An 18314-nucleotide genomic window follows, 5' to 3' on the forward strand; every position below is an offset into this window, starting at 1 on the left:
GTTTTCCAGGAACCGTTGCCGCATTGTGTTCTCGGTTTATTAAAGTGGTTACTTATATCAGGATCCTCTTTAGTAAGTTATAGTATGTTTCATAGAATCATATTGCATTTTGGCGTTGGTAAATTGCACCATCTGGTGATTTATAATGGGTTCGCAGCCTGTAAAGAAAGGAGAAGGAATCATTAAACTTAAATAGCTCTATACTTCGCGGCAACATTATCGTCAAATAATGAAAGTGGCGTATTGCTTATTATATCATTGAATCTAAACTTAGTACATAAAATTCTTATCTACCAAATAAAAGCTTTAACCAGAATAATCCTTTAAAATGATAAGTAGCCTATAGTGAATTTGTAAATTTTAACTTGTAGGGTATTTTGACATATTATAAATTTACACATTAAAACACACCACTAGTTCGTCACTTGATTTCACTTTAGCGACATTTACTAAGAGCTTAATGAAATTTGTATTTGAAAATAATCTCCTTTGTTTTGCATGAGATTGGTTTAAAATTAATATGTTTTCATGTTAAATTTATAAAATGTATAATGTATGTATCTCGATGGCATAGGAGTAATAATATACAGGTATGGTGTTGTAAAATAAAAAAAATCATTTTATTTTTAAAGCTCACAAAGCTACAGGATTTGCTCATTAATATGAGTTCCAATAATTTTTTTCTTTCAGATTTAAAAATGCATCGTTTCCCGTCGATGTCTTCCATTAGATCCGCTGTTAGGAGTCGTAACAGTAATCGATGTTCAATGTCAACTAAGCCTCATAAATCTCTACGTACCATAGATGAGATGCCACATAAGAAATCATTACCAATCATAGGAACAAAATTTGACTTATTTTCTGCAGGTGGAGGAAAAAAGTGAGTTTTTTAATATTGTTTTTTTTTTTCTTTTTCGGATCGACGTACCTAACCGTAACAATGGACCATTAAGAGCCTCGTTAATCTAATACTTGGGTACTGGTTCGATTCTAGGCCGGTATCAGTTTCTTTGTTGAAGATATTTCGTATTCGCATTTGTACTAGTTCTTTTTTCGTATGTGTTTCTGTTTTTTTTATTGCCAAAGGTGAGTGAATGAGCTCACTGTCCACCTAGTGTTAAGTGGTTACCGGCGCCCATAGTCATTACTGTGTGAATGTCGCCACTGACCTTCAGATATGAGGTCTAAATCTCTACTGTATGTCTGTTCCATACTTTGCATCGGAAAGCATGGCTTCTGGACGGAAATAGGGAGAGTGGTAGTACCTACGCGTACGGGGTTACATGATGACCAACCACCAGTAAATCAGTACTTACCATAACACAAAATCGAAACCTAATCTAGTTAACGCTTTGTACGCCGACCACTTAATTTTTTTAATAGTTGATGGTTCACAAAATGCGGAAATCCTAATGGGAAATCATGATTTTTAAATATTCATAATTTATGGTTAGCTTAGCAACTGTTTCGGCTTCTATTCATCTACCACGAGGCTTGTGGAGAATATTAAATGGTAAGCAGCAGCTTGGCTCTGCTCTCGGCATTGCTGACGTCCATGAGCGACGGTAACCACTTACCATCAGGTGGGCCGTATGCTCATCTGCCTACAAAGGTAATAAAAAAACCTAGTATCGATCACAACCTCAGCTTTCTTTTGACAAAATTTTGATATTGAATTGTTTTTATCTTTACCCAAAAGCTTTTTACTAAGTTTTTGTCGAATATCAGTGACGGACTTAGACTTGATTCCGCCCTATGCCATGTTTATCGCACCGCCCTTAATGTTAATAAATTTTATTAATTTGAATCAAATATATTTATTTATAATTTAAAATAACTTACTTACTAACTAAATACGCCTAGGCGTAAATCCATCCCTGTTGCATACTAAAAAACCCCAAATTTTTAGCTTACACAAATATATCGACATGCGTCACAAGCAATTAGGACCTATATTCTACGAGAGATTAACAGGAAAGACAAAACTTGTCTTTATCAGCGACCCAACTCACATGAAAAGTTTATTCTTAAATTTAGAAGGAAAATATCCGGCACATATTTTACCAGAACCGTGGGTACTATATGAAAAATTATACGGATCAAAAAGAGGACTTTTCTTTATGGACGGAGAGGATTGGTTGATTAATCGACGAATTATGAACAAACATCTACTCAGAGAAGATTCAGATGTATGGTTACGAGCTCCTATAAGAACAGCTGTGTTTCACTTTATATGTAACTGGAAACTTAGAGCTCAAAGTGGCAACTTCTCTCCTAACTTGGAATCTGAGTTTTATAGATTTTCCACTGACGGTATTTAATTTTAATTTAACTATCCGCCTGTAAATAATCTACGGTCGTTTAAATTTTAAATATGTTTTGCTTAAAAATTGAGTCTACGATTGTTATTTCAGTTATTTTAGCAGTTCTTCAGGGGAATAGTGCACTATTAAAGCCCACGCCAGAATACGAGATGTTATTGTTACTGTTTTCTGAGGCTGTCAAGAAAATATTCTCAACAACTACAAAATTATATGCTTTACCCGTAGAATTCTGCCAACGATGGAATTTAAAAGTGTGGAGAAATTTCAAACAATCCGTTGATGATTCCATCTCTATCGGTAACTCAATTATTGTTTATGTTGAATGTTTTTCACTGAAGGACACAATAGCGAAAGACGACATCATTATTGACATATAAGGCTTAGATAGAATAACAAACTGTCTCGGAGCATACCAATACTATTGCAATAGTTTGTGCATACGTGAGCCAAGATCACGCATTTTTTTTACTATAGATCTTACACTACGAATATTTTTTGTTCGTCCTACGCAATATTGGAGATTTTGAATTTTAAACCTATAATAAGGTGACGTACATTTTATGTCGCAATGATGACCTGGAGTTAGGTATAACAATAAAACTACCGTTTTTATATTATGGCCAATTCCGATTTATTATGTCATCTAATACTATAATTTAGTAAAAAATATAATGCGAGTAGAACCGCACACAAAAAGTTAAAAAGAAGACGATGCTCAGAAGACTGTATTTAATAATAAAAAGTAACGCACACATTTTTGCTGCTCGCTATCTTTCGAATACAGTTATTTTGCAACAATTACTCCCAACTTTTAAGCAGGTAACTTGATTTTACGGACACTGTAGAAAGAATCCACCTTCTGCGGTGCCTTCCATACATTAAAAAGGTATTTGGGTCCCCGTATAATTTATTACACTGAAATTTATCTTAGATTTTATCGGGACGATTCGAAATACGTAGGGAATACAGACGCTGTGCCCCTATGTGAAATTATGATAATTTATTATGTATCGTTGTCGTGTCTGTCATTAATAAATCGGCATATTACGTTCCGCTATTGTATTTAAACGATACATTTTCATCATCTTATGTTCTAATAGCTCAGAAAATTGTATACGAAATGTTGCACACAAAAGACGCTGGTGACGGTTTGGTAAAAAGACTAAAGGATGAAAATATGTCTGATGAATTAATAACAAGAATTGTTGCTGACTTTGTCATCGCCGCTGGAGATACGGTATGTTAAACATATTTTTTAGTTAACTATGATGGTGTTGATTATATTTTTTTATGCACACATAGCTTTTTAATTGCAGACAGCTTATACATCACTTTGGATATTATTTTTACTTTCAAATAATACTGAAATCTTAACTGAAATGAACGACAACGACCAATACGTGAAAAATGTTGTTAAAGAGGCAATGAGATTATATCCTGTAGCACCATTTCTTACAAGAATTTTACCCAAACAATGTGTTTTGGGACCTTATTTGCTCGAGGAAGGGGTAAGTTTTTGGTTAACTATTTGTTGTGATATTTGCTGAAAACAAATACGAACCTGTACGCGGAATGGTAATCGGATTACCATCGCGCCAGGTCTTTTCGGTCTCGGTTCCAATCCGATTGTAGATTCACGAAAGCAGCACGAGTAAAAGGCTTCAACATATGCAACGCGAATCGTGCAAATTAACTACATCTCGCCACTTATGATACGACACCCCACTCGTTTTCTTTATTGCCACACCTTGGCCTTTTTGACTGACGGGCGGCCCTGAGGTGGTCTGGGCGCAAGGGCGGATCCAGGGGGGGGGGTCATGGGGGTCATGACCCCCCCCCCCCCCCTGAGCTGGTTCCAGGACCTAGGTAGACCACATATTGAACATAATGATTTTAGGACCACGGTTATGGAATATAAAGAAGCTGCCTCATTCCGGGCGTGATAGTGCTTCTCTGGATGTCTTCAAGAGAAGATGACAATATGTACGTGTATATGTACAAGTTATTATGTGTTAAGTTTTTCAAGTGTACAATAAAGAATAAATATTTTTAAGTACAGTACTTACGTACATTAATAAAATACCTACTTTTTACTTGTATCTATTGTTATCAAAATTAAATTATAAGTACTTGACTTGACCATGACTATGTGACCCCCTCCTGGCACTAAAGCTGGATCCGCCCTTGTCTGGGCGGTGCCACACGAAAGCCCGCTAATTCATAGGTAATCAGTGTGGGTCGTGAACCACGTTACCACATTACTAGTTTGTAGTTTTTTGTAATGACAACATCGATTTTTTATAGGCCTATTCGCCTGTCCTCAAACCGACATTAAGGTATTGCGAAAATTTTATGGGCAATAGATTTTTTTTATTGCTTAGATGGGTGGACGAGCTCACACCCCACCTGGTGTTAAATGGTTACTGGAGCCCATGGACATCTACAACGTAAATGCGCCACCCACCTTGAAATATAAGTTCTAAATCTAAGGTCTCAGTATAGTTATAACGGCTGCCCCACCCTTCAAACCGAAACGCATCACTGCTTCACGACAGAAATAGGCATTATAGTGGTACCTACCCGTGCGGACCATAGACCTATATAGGAGGGACACGACATATTGTTCTATACGTACAATTGCTTATATAAATAGCACCCATTTTGAAGGCACATACATAAACATATATCTATCTCGTTCTTACTCAGCACTTTAACTCGCAGGAAAACAATATAACAGTATTTCAGTGCGTACATAAAATGAAACATGAATATACGTAAATATCTCCGTCTCCGTCTAATGAGGCCGAAAATCCGCCATGTTTAGCGCGCCAAATGTCATTGTCACGTCAGTTCGGCCGTCTGTTTTGGGTTGTACATTATTTATTGACTTTGATATCGATTTAATATGATTGATTATATAAAATTTCATAATTTATCATGCTTAAAACATACAAAAATAATAATTAAAACGTATTTTATAGGATCTCAAGAAAGTCGATGCCCTAAAACTATTATCTATATGTATTTAAATTCATTATGGAGCCCTCATCCGAAAAATCCATTTTTCGGTCGGAATCTATTGATCATGACACTAATCATAAATACCACTTTAAAATATGTCATCAAAACATATTTAGACATTCTGTTTAGATATTTCGGGAAAAAGGCTACCGACAAAATCTCTTCGGAACTATTTAAATAAAATAGTTTTATTCCGCAGTGAGTAAAACACTATTGTAAATTTGTTAAATATTTAATAATTAAGTGATTTTAGAGCGGAAGTCACAAGGAATGACGTTTGTAATTAATGAATAAATGTTCTGTAGGTGTTTTTTTTTTCACGCGGTCCCTTGATAAGTTTAAAATTTGAATCACTCTCAAGCGAAAGTGATTCAAATGGTGCGGCGCACCTTCTTTGGGGTGCGCTGCGGTAGTATGTTACGGACTTTAGAGTCAGCAAAACAATTAAAATAGATTGTTATAGTCTAAGAAAAACACGTACTCAAAATACGATAACATTTAGCATACTAGAAATGGGCTGATGGCTTTGAACTACGCCATATCTTTATGTTTTGCGACAAACGACAACTTTATAAAATCAGTGTAGCAACTTTTAAAAATCATCATATCGTTTACTTGGCAAATTCGAAGGACGAACTTGTCTTAGATTTCACCCATCTAAATCATATCATATTTGCACATAACAATATACCTACTTACTTCCCATTAAAGTATAAATTCTACAAATCAATAATACTCAACAATATTTAAAATAAAATGAGCCAAGAACGTTTATCGATAAAACCTGATAACATTGAAATCTTTTGTACAGCACTAAAGCCGCCATGTTTTGTGGCCAGATGACGTCACAGTGGCACGAAATTTTGGTTGACGTTTCATTTCCATAGGTTTCCTACTTCATTGGTGCGGACTCACAAGAGGTCCTACCACCAGTAATAAAATGTGGTTATAATAATAAAAGGTGGTGGTTGAAATATAAATTATTGGCGGTAGTTCTTTTGACGTTCAATAAGTATGTACTTTCATTTATGTTGAATAATTTTTTTTTATTTGATTTGATAAACACTAAATGGACATATGGACGCAAACTAATATATTTCATAATTTTTTCGGCATATTAACCGATAAAATAATAATTTATGTAGGTCTAGGTACTCTCTTTTTTCTTCCAATCAGATTTCTTTTACTACAAGAATAGGTATGAAATATATGGACGATTGTAGTAAGTAGTTCTCCTCAAATGTAAATTATTTAATCAATCGTCACTACCTTTTTTCACTTGCGTATTGTCTTAAGCTTTCGTGGTTCTATATATTGTAATTGGTTTTTACCACGATTTTGCTCGATATTTCGGCCCTGTTGCAAACGCCGTGATCACGCGTAATCGATAATACATTGTACTCATAAAGAACTTCATAATAATATGTTCCGATTTACTTTCACCCTAGAACTTTAAAAAAAATAACCTATTTTTGGCATAATATGTCAGATTAATATGTCAAACAGAATTGTGAACAGAATTTCCTGCTTCAGTCGAACTGGAACAGAATTAATAAAGTTATGTACATACATACCTTGTAAAATAAATTAAAATGTTAAATTTATGTACGCTAAGGCAGTCAAATATAATTACTAATACGATATTTAAAAGATTATTTATTGTACATTCATCTGCATATTTATGTAGAAGAAATTTTAGTGTTATTTGTGATATAGGTTTAAAAAAAAGTGTACAAATAAATAAATCAAGAATAAAATACGAGGTTGTATCCTCTGTTCGGCAACAGAGAAATCTATCAATTGCTGCAATCGTGAAATGGCAAGAGCAAATATACAGCAGTATATCAAATAGCTACCCAGTTTCGTCAATTCAAGATGCATTATTATATTATCATGAAGTAACAGGTCTTCCTTGGTGGGCGGCTATTGTTACATCAACTATTTTAGTGCGTACTCTGATGACATTTCCATTCAGTATTTATCAGAATTACATTTTAGCTAAAGTAGAGAACATCAGCTTAGAATTAAAAGATTTGGTAAACGATTTAAAAAAAGAAACTGCAATAGCTAAAAAATCTTTGAATTTAACTGACAAACAATGTGCAATTTTGTACAAAAGATCTTTGAAGAAACAATGGGTGAATTTAATAGAAAGGGATAATTGTCATCCCTTCAAAGCAAGCTTAGTAATATTGATCCAAATCCCTATATGGGTCTGCATGTCTTTTGCATTGAGAAACTTGGTGTACCTGCAAAGTGGAGATCCATCTCTGTTGATCACATTTATGGAGTTGTCAGCTGGTGGACTTGGTTGGATACCAAACTTAACAGAACCAGATCATTCTTTAATATTACCAGTAGCTTTTGGTTTTATTAACTTAACTATAATTGAAATACAAAGGTTATCTAAGCTTAGGCAACCTTCTAAAATGCACAATGTATTCACAAATGTTTTCCGAGTGTTTTCTATAATAATGATACCTGTAGCAGCCAGTGTTCCATCTTGTATGTGTTTATATTGGACTACATCAAGTAGTATAGGATTGATGCATAATTTAATCCTTCTTTCACCAACACTGAGGAGAAAGTTAAAAATACCAGAAGCACCAAGTGAAATAGACAGACCTTATCAACATATAAAAGAAGAACTTCAACAAACAATAAAAAAAATCTTGCCGACAAGTTTCAAATAAATTATTATGTAGTATATACTTATGTATTTTGATTTTATTCTTTTTATAATATAAATAAAATATTTCTCACACCATAAAATATTTTCCATTAATATGGATTGGATACATACTTTCACACAATCCAATAATAAAAATCTTGACAGAATATTATAAATGGTCAGTGAAGCCTGAAGCGGCTATTCCAGGGTAACCGTAACCAGTAGGTGAGCTCATGGGACTCAAACCTGACGACGATGCTAACACGAACCCTAGCAAGTCGTGCTTCGCAGAATCTACCACTGGATCGGAATCGCGACCCACTGAGAAGATCCGGCGAGAAACTCAGTGGGCTGTGTCTGAGAGTTAATTTACTCGTCGAGCCCTTCGTCGCAAGCGACGGGTTCCGCAGGATCGGGAATGTAGTTATCGGCGGCCACGATGAGGGTTCTCATGTCGTGCCGCTTTATCGAAGTGGGAAATCCAGCCTATCTCATAGGAACTTCTGACATCATCAGGAAATAGTTTAATTTGATGATTTTAAAACCATTCCAAGAAGGAGAACTGGCATACTTATATATTGGAAACTTCTACAATTAAAATAGTACCTACCCTACAAAAAAATTATATAGCATACTTATTGTTCTACAAGTATTTTGTGAGTCCATATGAGTATGTACTTTGCTTATTGTTACCATTAAGTTGCAATGCATTCCAGTTTGAGAGATATGACAAACCTTGTACTATACAACAATATATTTTAAGGTGGGTGATGATATTCCTTAAGTGATATCTGTAGGCTCTGGTAACCATTTAAAACCGGGTACGCCGTGCGCTCGTTCTTATTTCTATGCAATAAAATAAAACTGATATTATGAATCTCCCAAAAGCATACCGATAGCTTTTCCAAGTAACCTATTAATGCTTACACAGTTGAGTTAGTAAGGAAATTTAAAATCAATCTACGTTTTCGGCCTATAGCAAGTCTATCCGCAAGCACCTGATAACCTGCAAGAACTTCCACATTGAAGCAGAACTGCTTATGGACCCTTAATGAAATGGGTTGGCATAACAGTGTATCTAGTCTGGATGGTTGGACAATCTGATATTAACCGAAACTAGAACGCTGATAAGTCCGCGAAGATAGATTAGAATAAGACAATAGAATTTCAACTAACAATTCTAATGAAGATAGTATATATTACATTGACTATTATAGAGGGACTATTACAAAATCAAATTCACCATGTGGTTGCGCTGGTTTAAAACTTAGTTAGTTTTAGGTTTCGAAAAATAGCAACATTTTAATTTGGTTTTGCAAATCCTGTCCCATCCCTCTCCGGCACTTTACCTACGGACGCGTGCGAGCGAGATCGTGTGGTGACATCGAGACGAAAAAATATGGCTGAACAACCGCGCGCGCGCTTCGTGTCTTTGTTATGTTAAATACGTAAATAAGTGAAATCGTTGGTGTTTCTCATCGCGAAGTGGTACGAGTCTGCAGCAAGGACTACATAAAGGTATTGTGCATCCTTCCTTTAACGCAGAACTGCCGCTTCTTATCGTTTCTTCCCGCAGTCTGTGTCCTTCACTTGCAACGACCAAATTTTAAATATTTTCATAGTTTGCTTATCTCGCGTCTACATTTTTTGGTCCAAACGAGCCGGATTCGTATTGAATCAGCGCCAACCATTGCCTAGGTTTACCTAATTTACCTAATATAATTAGAACCGCGTACCAAGTAGGTACTTCGAAAAAATATCGCTTTTCCTGATTTCGTCTTTAATATCGTTTTCGTTCACATTATTTCTTACAATTCACTTATTTACTATATCAAATTAGGTAGATAGAAAACCCGCGTTCTGGTTTCTTATATTATATCGATTATTGCAAACAATAGTTTCTTTGTTTAGATCACCGGTCGAGCGTACGCCTCGAGCCGGCCGCATACATTAGTTTAGGTATTCAGTGTAGGTTCCCCGTGTGGTGTCGGGTACCTTATGGTAGCCATACACGTAACGATATACTTGTGCAAGTTTACACTTGTACAAGTATGCAGTAACGTGTGTTGGAAAAATATTGCGCAAATTTCTAGACTTGTACAAGTTTAAAAAAGTTTCAATTTTCGATTTCGAACTTGTGCAAATTTCCGTTTGCGCAAGTTTACTTGAACGTGTGTGGCATGCCGGCGTTCGAAGTCACAGTAGTATGGTAACCGCCTGATGGTTCGCACGTCCTGCGGTCGGTTTAAACCAATGTTTAAACGCGCTAAAATGACAAGTGAGAGACATGGAGTTCGAGACAATTTGGAGGAATTTATTAATATTTACAGAAATGAAGTCTGATTTTGCAAATTTTAATTCATTTAATAAATTGATGTGCGAATAATGCTCTCTTTGTTTTAACCAGTCTTTACACCATATATTTCGGTTTCTTTTAAGTCTTTTCAGTTTTTTGCTAGGAAATATTAAACCAACTATTGCCTAAGTTTCGTCCATCGACACACCCGGATGCTTTGCTCACTTTCATAAAAATGATATCGTTCAATCATACTTGAGCCGTCTGTGGTCACTCAGGAGTGACCATATACTTGTGCAAGTCTAAGCTTGCACAAGTATATCGTTACGTGTATGGCTACCATTACGTAGAATAGCACCACTCCCGCCTCTTCCTGGGATATCGTAAAAGGCGATAGATAGGAAACGCCAGGCGACGGGTAGTAGCGTATTCCTGTGTGCTAATAACACCCGCCGCTTCGAATATGATCTTTAGTTTTTTACTATAAAATATTTATTAACATTTGTACTATTCGCATAAATTTGTACTCGTAGGTAGGTGTTTACCTTTCCCGCCGCTTCGAATATCGTTAGTTTGTTAATTTGAAATATTTATTTTACGTTTATCTTAAAATGGCACCTTCAGATACTAATTTAAAGATGTTATATGCCAAAAGAGATAGGATATTCTCCCGCATGCAAAGCATTTCTAGCCAAGTTAGAGATATGGATTCAAAGTCATTCAACGCTGACGCTTTTTTGTGCGACTTTGAAACAGTAGATTCATTGCGTGAAGATTTTGAAGGTGTGCTCGATAAAATAATCTTGTTGGAGTTAAAGGCTAATCCCGATTATTTAGTTAATTATCAACCTCTTACGGCGTTTGAAGATCTCTTAGGCTGCGTGAAACGAGCTGCCAAAAGGTTACAATCGCAATCGCAAACGGGGGATCACGTTACGCTGGCTGGTCAACATAGGATTCCGAAACTACCCCCAATAGAAATTCCCGAATTCAATGGCGATATAAAAAACTGGCCTTTGTTTATCTCTAGCTTTCGAAATGTCGTACATAATAATACATCGTTAACGGACTCTGAGAAACTTTATTATTTGATAGGCAAATTAACCGGCAGGGCTCGTTCCATATGCGCGGGAATTACTCCAAGCGCCGAAAACTATTCGTTAATTTTTGATTTATTAAATAGCAAATACGAAGATAAACGTCTATCTGCTACTGCGTATTTAGATCAATTATTTGAATTTAAACCTATCTCTTCTGCAAAGCCTAGTAATTTAGAATTATTTTTGGACAAGTTCGCATCGTCGGTAGCCGCTTTAAAAAACTTGAAGGTCAATGACCTATCGGATTTTACATTTTTGCATGTTGCGCTTAAAAAATTAGACACAGACACTGCCCGTGCGTTTGAATCCTATCAGCGCTTAAATAATAAGGGATGCGAAATACCATTGTTTGTAGATCTAGTGTCTTTTGTTCGTGATCACATAAAAGTATTAGAACGCACGTCATCGGTTCCCAAGGCTGCCAACAAAAGGCAGTTTGACTCTAAGTTGTCATCTACACAGGCTTATACATCTAGTTCTGAGTCAACGGTATGTAGTATGTGTCGTGACAAACATGATCACATTTATAAATGTAGGGTTTTTAATAGTTATAAACCGAACGAGCGGTTTCAATTCGTCAAATCGAACAATTTATGTATAAATTGTTTAAGTAGCGGTCATCGTGTTTCCGCGTGTAGGTCGGCCTCTTTATGTAAAAAATGTAATTCTAAGCATCACACTTTATTATGTTTCGGAAATGAACCCGTCGCGAGTAAAGCGCATTCGAATGCTAGACGCACGCAGTCACCAGGTACACGAGCATCGGCTGTCGCACGGCCCTCCATGCCTTCTTCGGTAGGCTTAAATGATATGGGCATTGCTCCAGCTCGCGTCAGCACGGATGACGTAACGTTGTGCACTTTATCAAAAGGTTATAACCGCATCTTACGCAGTCCTACTACGGTACTAATTGCGACCGCACGTGTAGTTATTATTGATTCACGTGGTAGGGAGCATTGTGTACGCGCGTTGTTGGATGGCGCGTCTCAAAGCAATTTTGTCACTCGTGATTGTTGTCGACGATTGGGTTTGAACATAAATAATAGACCTGCTTGTTCCGTAGTAAAGGGAATAGGAGGTTCTAGCAAAACAATTCAAGGTTCTGTAGAAATAAAATTTTATTCTCGTTTCGATCGTAACGTAAATTTTACTATGGAGTCGTTAGTAGTAGATAAAATTACTGAACGTTTACCGACTACCACAGTTGATGCCTCTCTTTTATCGAATTTCGAAGACATAGCATTGGCAGACGATACTTACTTTAACCCAGGCCCGATCCAACTGTTGATTGGAGCTTCGATTTTCCCGCATCTGCTCTTATCGAACAAGGTTCAAGGACGGCCTTCGCATGCCTCGCCGATCGCGTTAGAGACTATCCTCGGTTATGTTATTGTTGGTGACGCTCCCGTTCGTGTAGCTAGCAACGAGAGCCTTTCATATTGCTGTACCGGAGACCCGTTAGACTCCACAATTCGGAAGTTTTGGGAATTAGAGGAGGTAGACGTGCCGTCTGTAATCAGCCCCGAGGACAAAATGTCTGAGGAGTTTTATACCCGTACTACCACACGAGATAGTGACGGACGATACGTGGTGGCTTTGCCCTTTAAAGGTGATGTTAACACTCTCGGTAATTCGCGTCAAGCAAGTGAAAGTGGATTTTACTGCTTAGAAAGAAAGATGCAAGCTTCTCCGCAGCTAAAATTAGCGTACGACAACATCATTCTCGAATATTTAGAGAAGAACTATCTCTCAGCTGTAGATTGTGACAGTTCAGATATTTCTTATTTTATTCCGCATCATGGTGTAATCAAACAAGATAAGGTCACAACCAAATTAAGAGTCGTACTCGATGGTAGTTGTAAGACTACTACTAATGTTCCGCTCAATGATCTGTTATATCGTGAACAAAATTTCCAAGGAAATTTATTTAATATTATTATTAATTTTCGTTTGTTTCCGGTTGCTCTTTCCGCTGACATTCGTCAGATGTTTCTGAGTATTGGAGTCAGAGAATCTGACAGGCGTTTTCAACGCATTCTATATCGTTTTTCTCCTCAACAACCATTACAAGTTTATAGTGGCCCCCCTTGGGCACATTTGGATGTCGCGCAGTGGCCTGCTGTTCCTTTTCATCCTTCCGTAGAGCCTGAGGCGCCGGAAGAAAAGAAACAGACTTTTCTCGCCGCTACTTTAAATGAAAAATCTCCTATATTATCACTAGGAGATCGTATCTCATCTTGGTCTAAACTATTGCGCAGTGTAGTTTTCGTTTGTCGATTTGTCCTTACGTAGAATAGCACCACTCCCGCCTCTTCCTGGGATATCGTAAAAGGCGATAGATAGGAAACGCCAGGCGACGGGTATAAATAAAAAAATAAAAAAATATTAAAAATAAAATAAATTAGTATCTGAAGGTGCCATTTTAAGATAAACGTAAAATAAATATTTCAAATTAACAAACTAACGATATTCGAAGCGGCGGGAAAGGTAAACACCTACCTACGAGTACAAATTTATGCGAATAGTACAAATGTTAATAAATATTTTATAGTAAAAAACTAAAGATCATATTCGAAGCGGCGGGTGTTATTAGCACACAGGAATACGCTACTACCCGTCGCCTGGCGTTTCCTATCTATCGCCTTTTACGATATCCCAGGAAGAGGCGGGAGTGGTGCTATTCTACGTAAGGCTTCGAGCCGGCTTCCGTAGAGCCTGAGGCGCCGGAAGAAAAGAAACAGACTTTTCTCGCCGCTACTTTAAATGAAAAATCTCCTATATTATCACTAGGAGATCGTATCTCATCTTGGTCTAAACTATTGCGCAGTGTAGTTTTCGTTTGTCGATTTGTAAAATTGTTACCTCACAGATATCGCATGTCAGCATCGGATTATGAGTTCGCTGAGTTATTAATTCTTCGTGAACTTCAACGGTTTTATTTTCGCGCTGAGATCGCGAAGCTCAAGGAAGGTCAAGTTTGTAGCCCTGCATTTCGACACTTAAAACCATTTTTTAAAGATGGAGTAATTAGAGTAGGGGGACGTTTAAGAAACTCTGACTTGAGCTACGACGAGAAATATCCCGTTTTGCTTCCGAGAAAAGATCCGATCTTGAATTTACTTGTCGAATATCATCATAAATTAAATTGTCACGCCGGTCCTGACCTGCTGATGGCGCTCTTACGTCAGAAGTATTGGATACTTTCTGCTCGTAATTTAATTAGGAATAGGATACACAAATGCATGCCTTGCTTTCGACTTCGTCCTAAGCCAACATTCCCTGAAATGGCGGATCATCGTTCTTGTCGTGTCGTTCAATCCGCTAAACCCTTCATTCACACGGGTACAGATTATGCTGGCCCTTTCAAGGTTACCATAACACGTGGGCGAGGTATTCGTTCTACCAAAGCTTACGTGTGTTTGTTTGTTTGCATGACTACGCGCGCAGTACATATAGAACTGGCTGGTGATTTAAGCACAGCTAGTTTCATGGGAGCCTTCAAGCGGTTCCTATCCTAGACGAGGCCCGGTGGGTAGAATTTATTCGGACAATGGGACGAATTATATAGGTGCTAAACGCAAGCTTTCAGAACTTCATGAATTTCTTAGTTCAAAGTATCATAATACAGAGTTTGGTAACGTCTTGGCTGAAAATCGCATTGATTGGTCCCTAAATGTACCGACAGCTAGCCATTTTGGCGGGAATTGGGAGGCTAATATCAAAAGCTTAAAGTCTCATCTATATCGCGTTATAGGTGATACAATTCTTTCATTTGAAGAGCTATGTACTGTTCTCACTCAGATCGAATCGGTAATGAATACACGACCTTTATGTAGAACACTCTCTAGTGATCCTTCAGAACCGCTTGCCTTAACTCCTGCGCATTTTTTGAATCTCACGCCTTTGAAATGCTTGCCTGCGGAAGAAATCGATGAAAATTTAACTACTCTTGCTAGACACGATTTGCTAGACAAATTAGTTCAATCGTTTTGGAAGCGCTGGAGACGGGAATACCTTCATACGTTGCAATCACGCCGCAAATGGAACACGCCGGTCGATCCAGTCGTCGTCGGCTCGGTGGTGATTCTGATTAACGATAATTCGCCTCCTCTACACTGGCCTTTGGGTGTCGTGGAAGAAGTGTTTCCGGACTCTACGGGAGTTACACGCATTGCACGGGTTAAGACAGCGATCGGATCGTATTTGCGTCCCGTGGTGCGACTCTGCCCACTACCCAACCAGTAGCTCATTTAGATTTTCATATTATTTAGGTTAGTTGTATATAGATATAGTATAAATTCTTAATTCTTGTAGGAACATAGCGTAATAGTAGATAAACGTAGCGTACTTATTTGAATTTATTGTTATTCGTTTGTTAGATAATACACTTTTTAGTTTTAGTTAGATAATACACGTTTTAGTTAGATAATACTTTGAAGGCGTCCCTTCAAGCCCGGGGGAATGGTTGCGCTGGTTTAAAACTTAGTTAGTTTTAGGTTTCGAAAAATAGCAACATTTTAATTTGGTTTTGCAAATCCTGTCCCATCCCTCTCCGGCACTTTACCTACGGACGCGTGCGAGCGAGATCGTGTGGTGACATCGAGACGAAAAAATATGGCTGAACAACCGCGCGCGCGCTTCGTGTCTTTGTTATGTTAAATACGTAAATAAGTGAAATCGTTGGTGTTTCTCATCGCGAAGTGGTACGAGTCTGCAGCAAGGACTACATAAAGGTATTGTGCATCCTTCCTTTAACGCAGAACTGCCGCTTCTTATCGTTTCTTCCCGCAGTCTGTGTCCTTCACTTGCAACGACCAAATTTTAAATATTTTCATAGTTTGCTTATCTCGCGTCTACACCATGGAATGATGTAATTTCCCAGGATTGCACAAAGAAATGACTCTCGAAGTGAAACTAATACAGACGAAGCCAAGGCTTTATAGAAGTCAGTAAAGTCAGTCGTTTGGGCTCTCAGGAAAGTCGGAATTGGCGAGCACATACCAAAAAAAAATTTGGCTGACGATGCAACCCGCTGAACCTGCCAATTCTGCATGAAGGTGGAAACTATAAATACAAATAGGTAGTTTGTGTGTACGATAGCATAGTAAGAACAAGAATCAATGGTTATGCATTTTCCAAGGGTTCAAGCGTAGGGCCGTTGTTTGCCCAGCACTAAGTATTAAGGATAAGATACATAATTACAAGTTGACGCTAGGGATTTGGTGTACCAGTGTTGAAATTTTTTGATGAAAAAATGTATGTCAGTATTATTCGATAGGTGGCAGCAATAACGAGTTTTTCACTCGCAGCCGTATTTGGTAATTTTTTTCATTCCCTTAAGTCACTGGACAACTGGCAACAGTTAGTTGGAAAATATGTGAAATATAAGACCGTAACATCCTCTAGCTACAGATACTACTTTTTTTATGATTGAATCATTACTGGTGGCCCTTAGGCCTATGCAGTTTTACCAGGACAGATGGGCGAGTAAAGGCTCAGCCAGGCGGGGAAGGATTTGCTAACAGATGCCCGAGCGCCTCTGAAGGAACCCTAACAACTAAAGAGCAGTGAGATACTACTTTCTCATCACCCGTTCTTACTAAATTTTTCTTACCTAACTTAATCATTAACTTGAGTACTGGATGTGACATGTTGTAAGCCCGCACGTATATCCCCCTTTTTTTTTCTACCCAAGCTGATGGTCATATGAGACTATTTCAGCGTAGCCTCAACTAGTAGGTGAGTTCACGAGGTTCAAATCTGAACCCTAGCAAGAGCAGTGCTTCGCGGCATCTACCATCCACTGAGAAGGTCCAGCGAGAAACTCAGTGGGCTGTGTCTGTGGGTATCACCATTATGCTATATTTTCGTCGCGAAGCATTCGTCCATGCGGCACAAATTTTTTGTTACCTACTGTAGTGTACTCCACTAACGGCTTAACTGTGGATTGTGAGCTCGTTTGTCCTATGGGTAGCATGTTTTGGTTTTCTTTTTTAGAACATTATTAATTAATTCCGCTACCACTCTACATTCGATCTAAGTCTCTTAACGTAACGTGTGTAAGTTGAATTCGACAATGTCGACCATTCGGCAGGTTCACAATTCCGTCCACCGGAGAATGGTTCTTTTATTTTATTTTGAAAAAAAGTTTGAGTTTTTCTGATATAATAAGACGTGTATAGGATGTCCGACGTGCTCGCTAATAAAATGTAAATAATTTGTTAGTACATTTCCAGACTCCAGTAATAGCTTCAATCTATACATCGGGTCGAGACGAACAAAATTTTAGCAAAGCAGACCAATTTTTGCCTTATCGATGGGACAGGAACGATCAACGAAAGAAGGATTTAGTAAATCATGTACCATCTGCCACACTGCCATTTGCCTTCGGCGCCAGATCATGTATCGGTAAAAAGATGGCTATGCTACAAATGACAGAATTAATCAGTCAGGTAACAATAAAATATTTAACTTCTTGAAATATTCAATCATTTGTAGTCAACGTGGCCTAACGGATAAGACGTCCGGTGCATTCGTGTTGAAGCGATGCACCGGTGTTCCAATCCCGCAGGCGGGTACCAATTTTTCTAATGAAATACGTACTCAACAAATGTTCACGATTGACTTCCACGGTGAAGGAATAACATCGTGTAATAAAAATGAAACCCGCAAAATTATAATTTGCGTAATTACTGGTGGTAGGACCTCTTGTGAGTCCGCGCGGGTGGGTACCACCACCCCGCCTATTTCTGCCGTGAAGCAGTAATGTGTTTCGGTTTGAAGGGTGGGGCAGCCGTCGTAACTATACTTGAGACCTTAGAACTTGTATCTCAAGGTGGGTGGCTATTTACGTTGTGGATGTCTATGGGCTCCAGTAACCACTTAACACCAGGTGGGCTGTG

The 18314-nt window shown here is 37.9% G+C and overlaps 2 protein-coding genes across 6 annotated transcripts in view; both read left to right on the forward strand.

The window, feature by feature from the left end:
- Cyp315a1 (cytochrome P450) overlaps positions 1-18314 on the forward strand; it is an 18921-nt gene continuing 607 nt past the window's right edge. The window contains 7 exon segments of one of the 5 annotated variants that reach the window (NM_001112753.1): positions 1-72; positions 691-880; positions 1910-2313; positions 2415-2621; positions 3425-3561; positions 3641-3832; positions 17649-17864. In NM_001112753.1, the coding sequence (NP_001106224.1) occupies positions 699-880; positions 1910-2313; positions 2415-2621; positions 3425-3561; positions 3641-3832; positions 17649-17864 (1338 nt within the window). In that variant the 5' untranslated portion in view covers positions 1-72; positions 691-698. 5 annotated transcript variants of the gene reach the window in all.
- LOC101736205 (cytochrome c oxidase assembly protein COX18, mitochondrial) lies at positions 6727-8056 on the forward strand. The gene has a single exon (XM_004932159.5). The coding sequence runs from the start codon at positions 6938-6940 to the stop codon at positions 8036-8038; it is 1101 nt and encodes a 366-aa protein (XP_004932216.1). The 5' UTR covers positions 6727-6937; the 3' UTR covers positions 8039-8056.

The sequence above is a fragment of the Bombyx mori genome, chromosome 8 (genome assembly GCF_030269925.1).
Source record: "Bombyx mori chromosome 8, ASM3026992v2".
NCBI classification, from domain to species: Eukaryota; Metazoa; Arthropoda; class Insecta; order Lepidoptera; family Bombycidae; genus Bombyx; species Bombyx mori.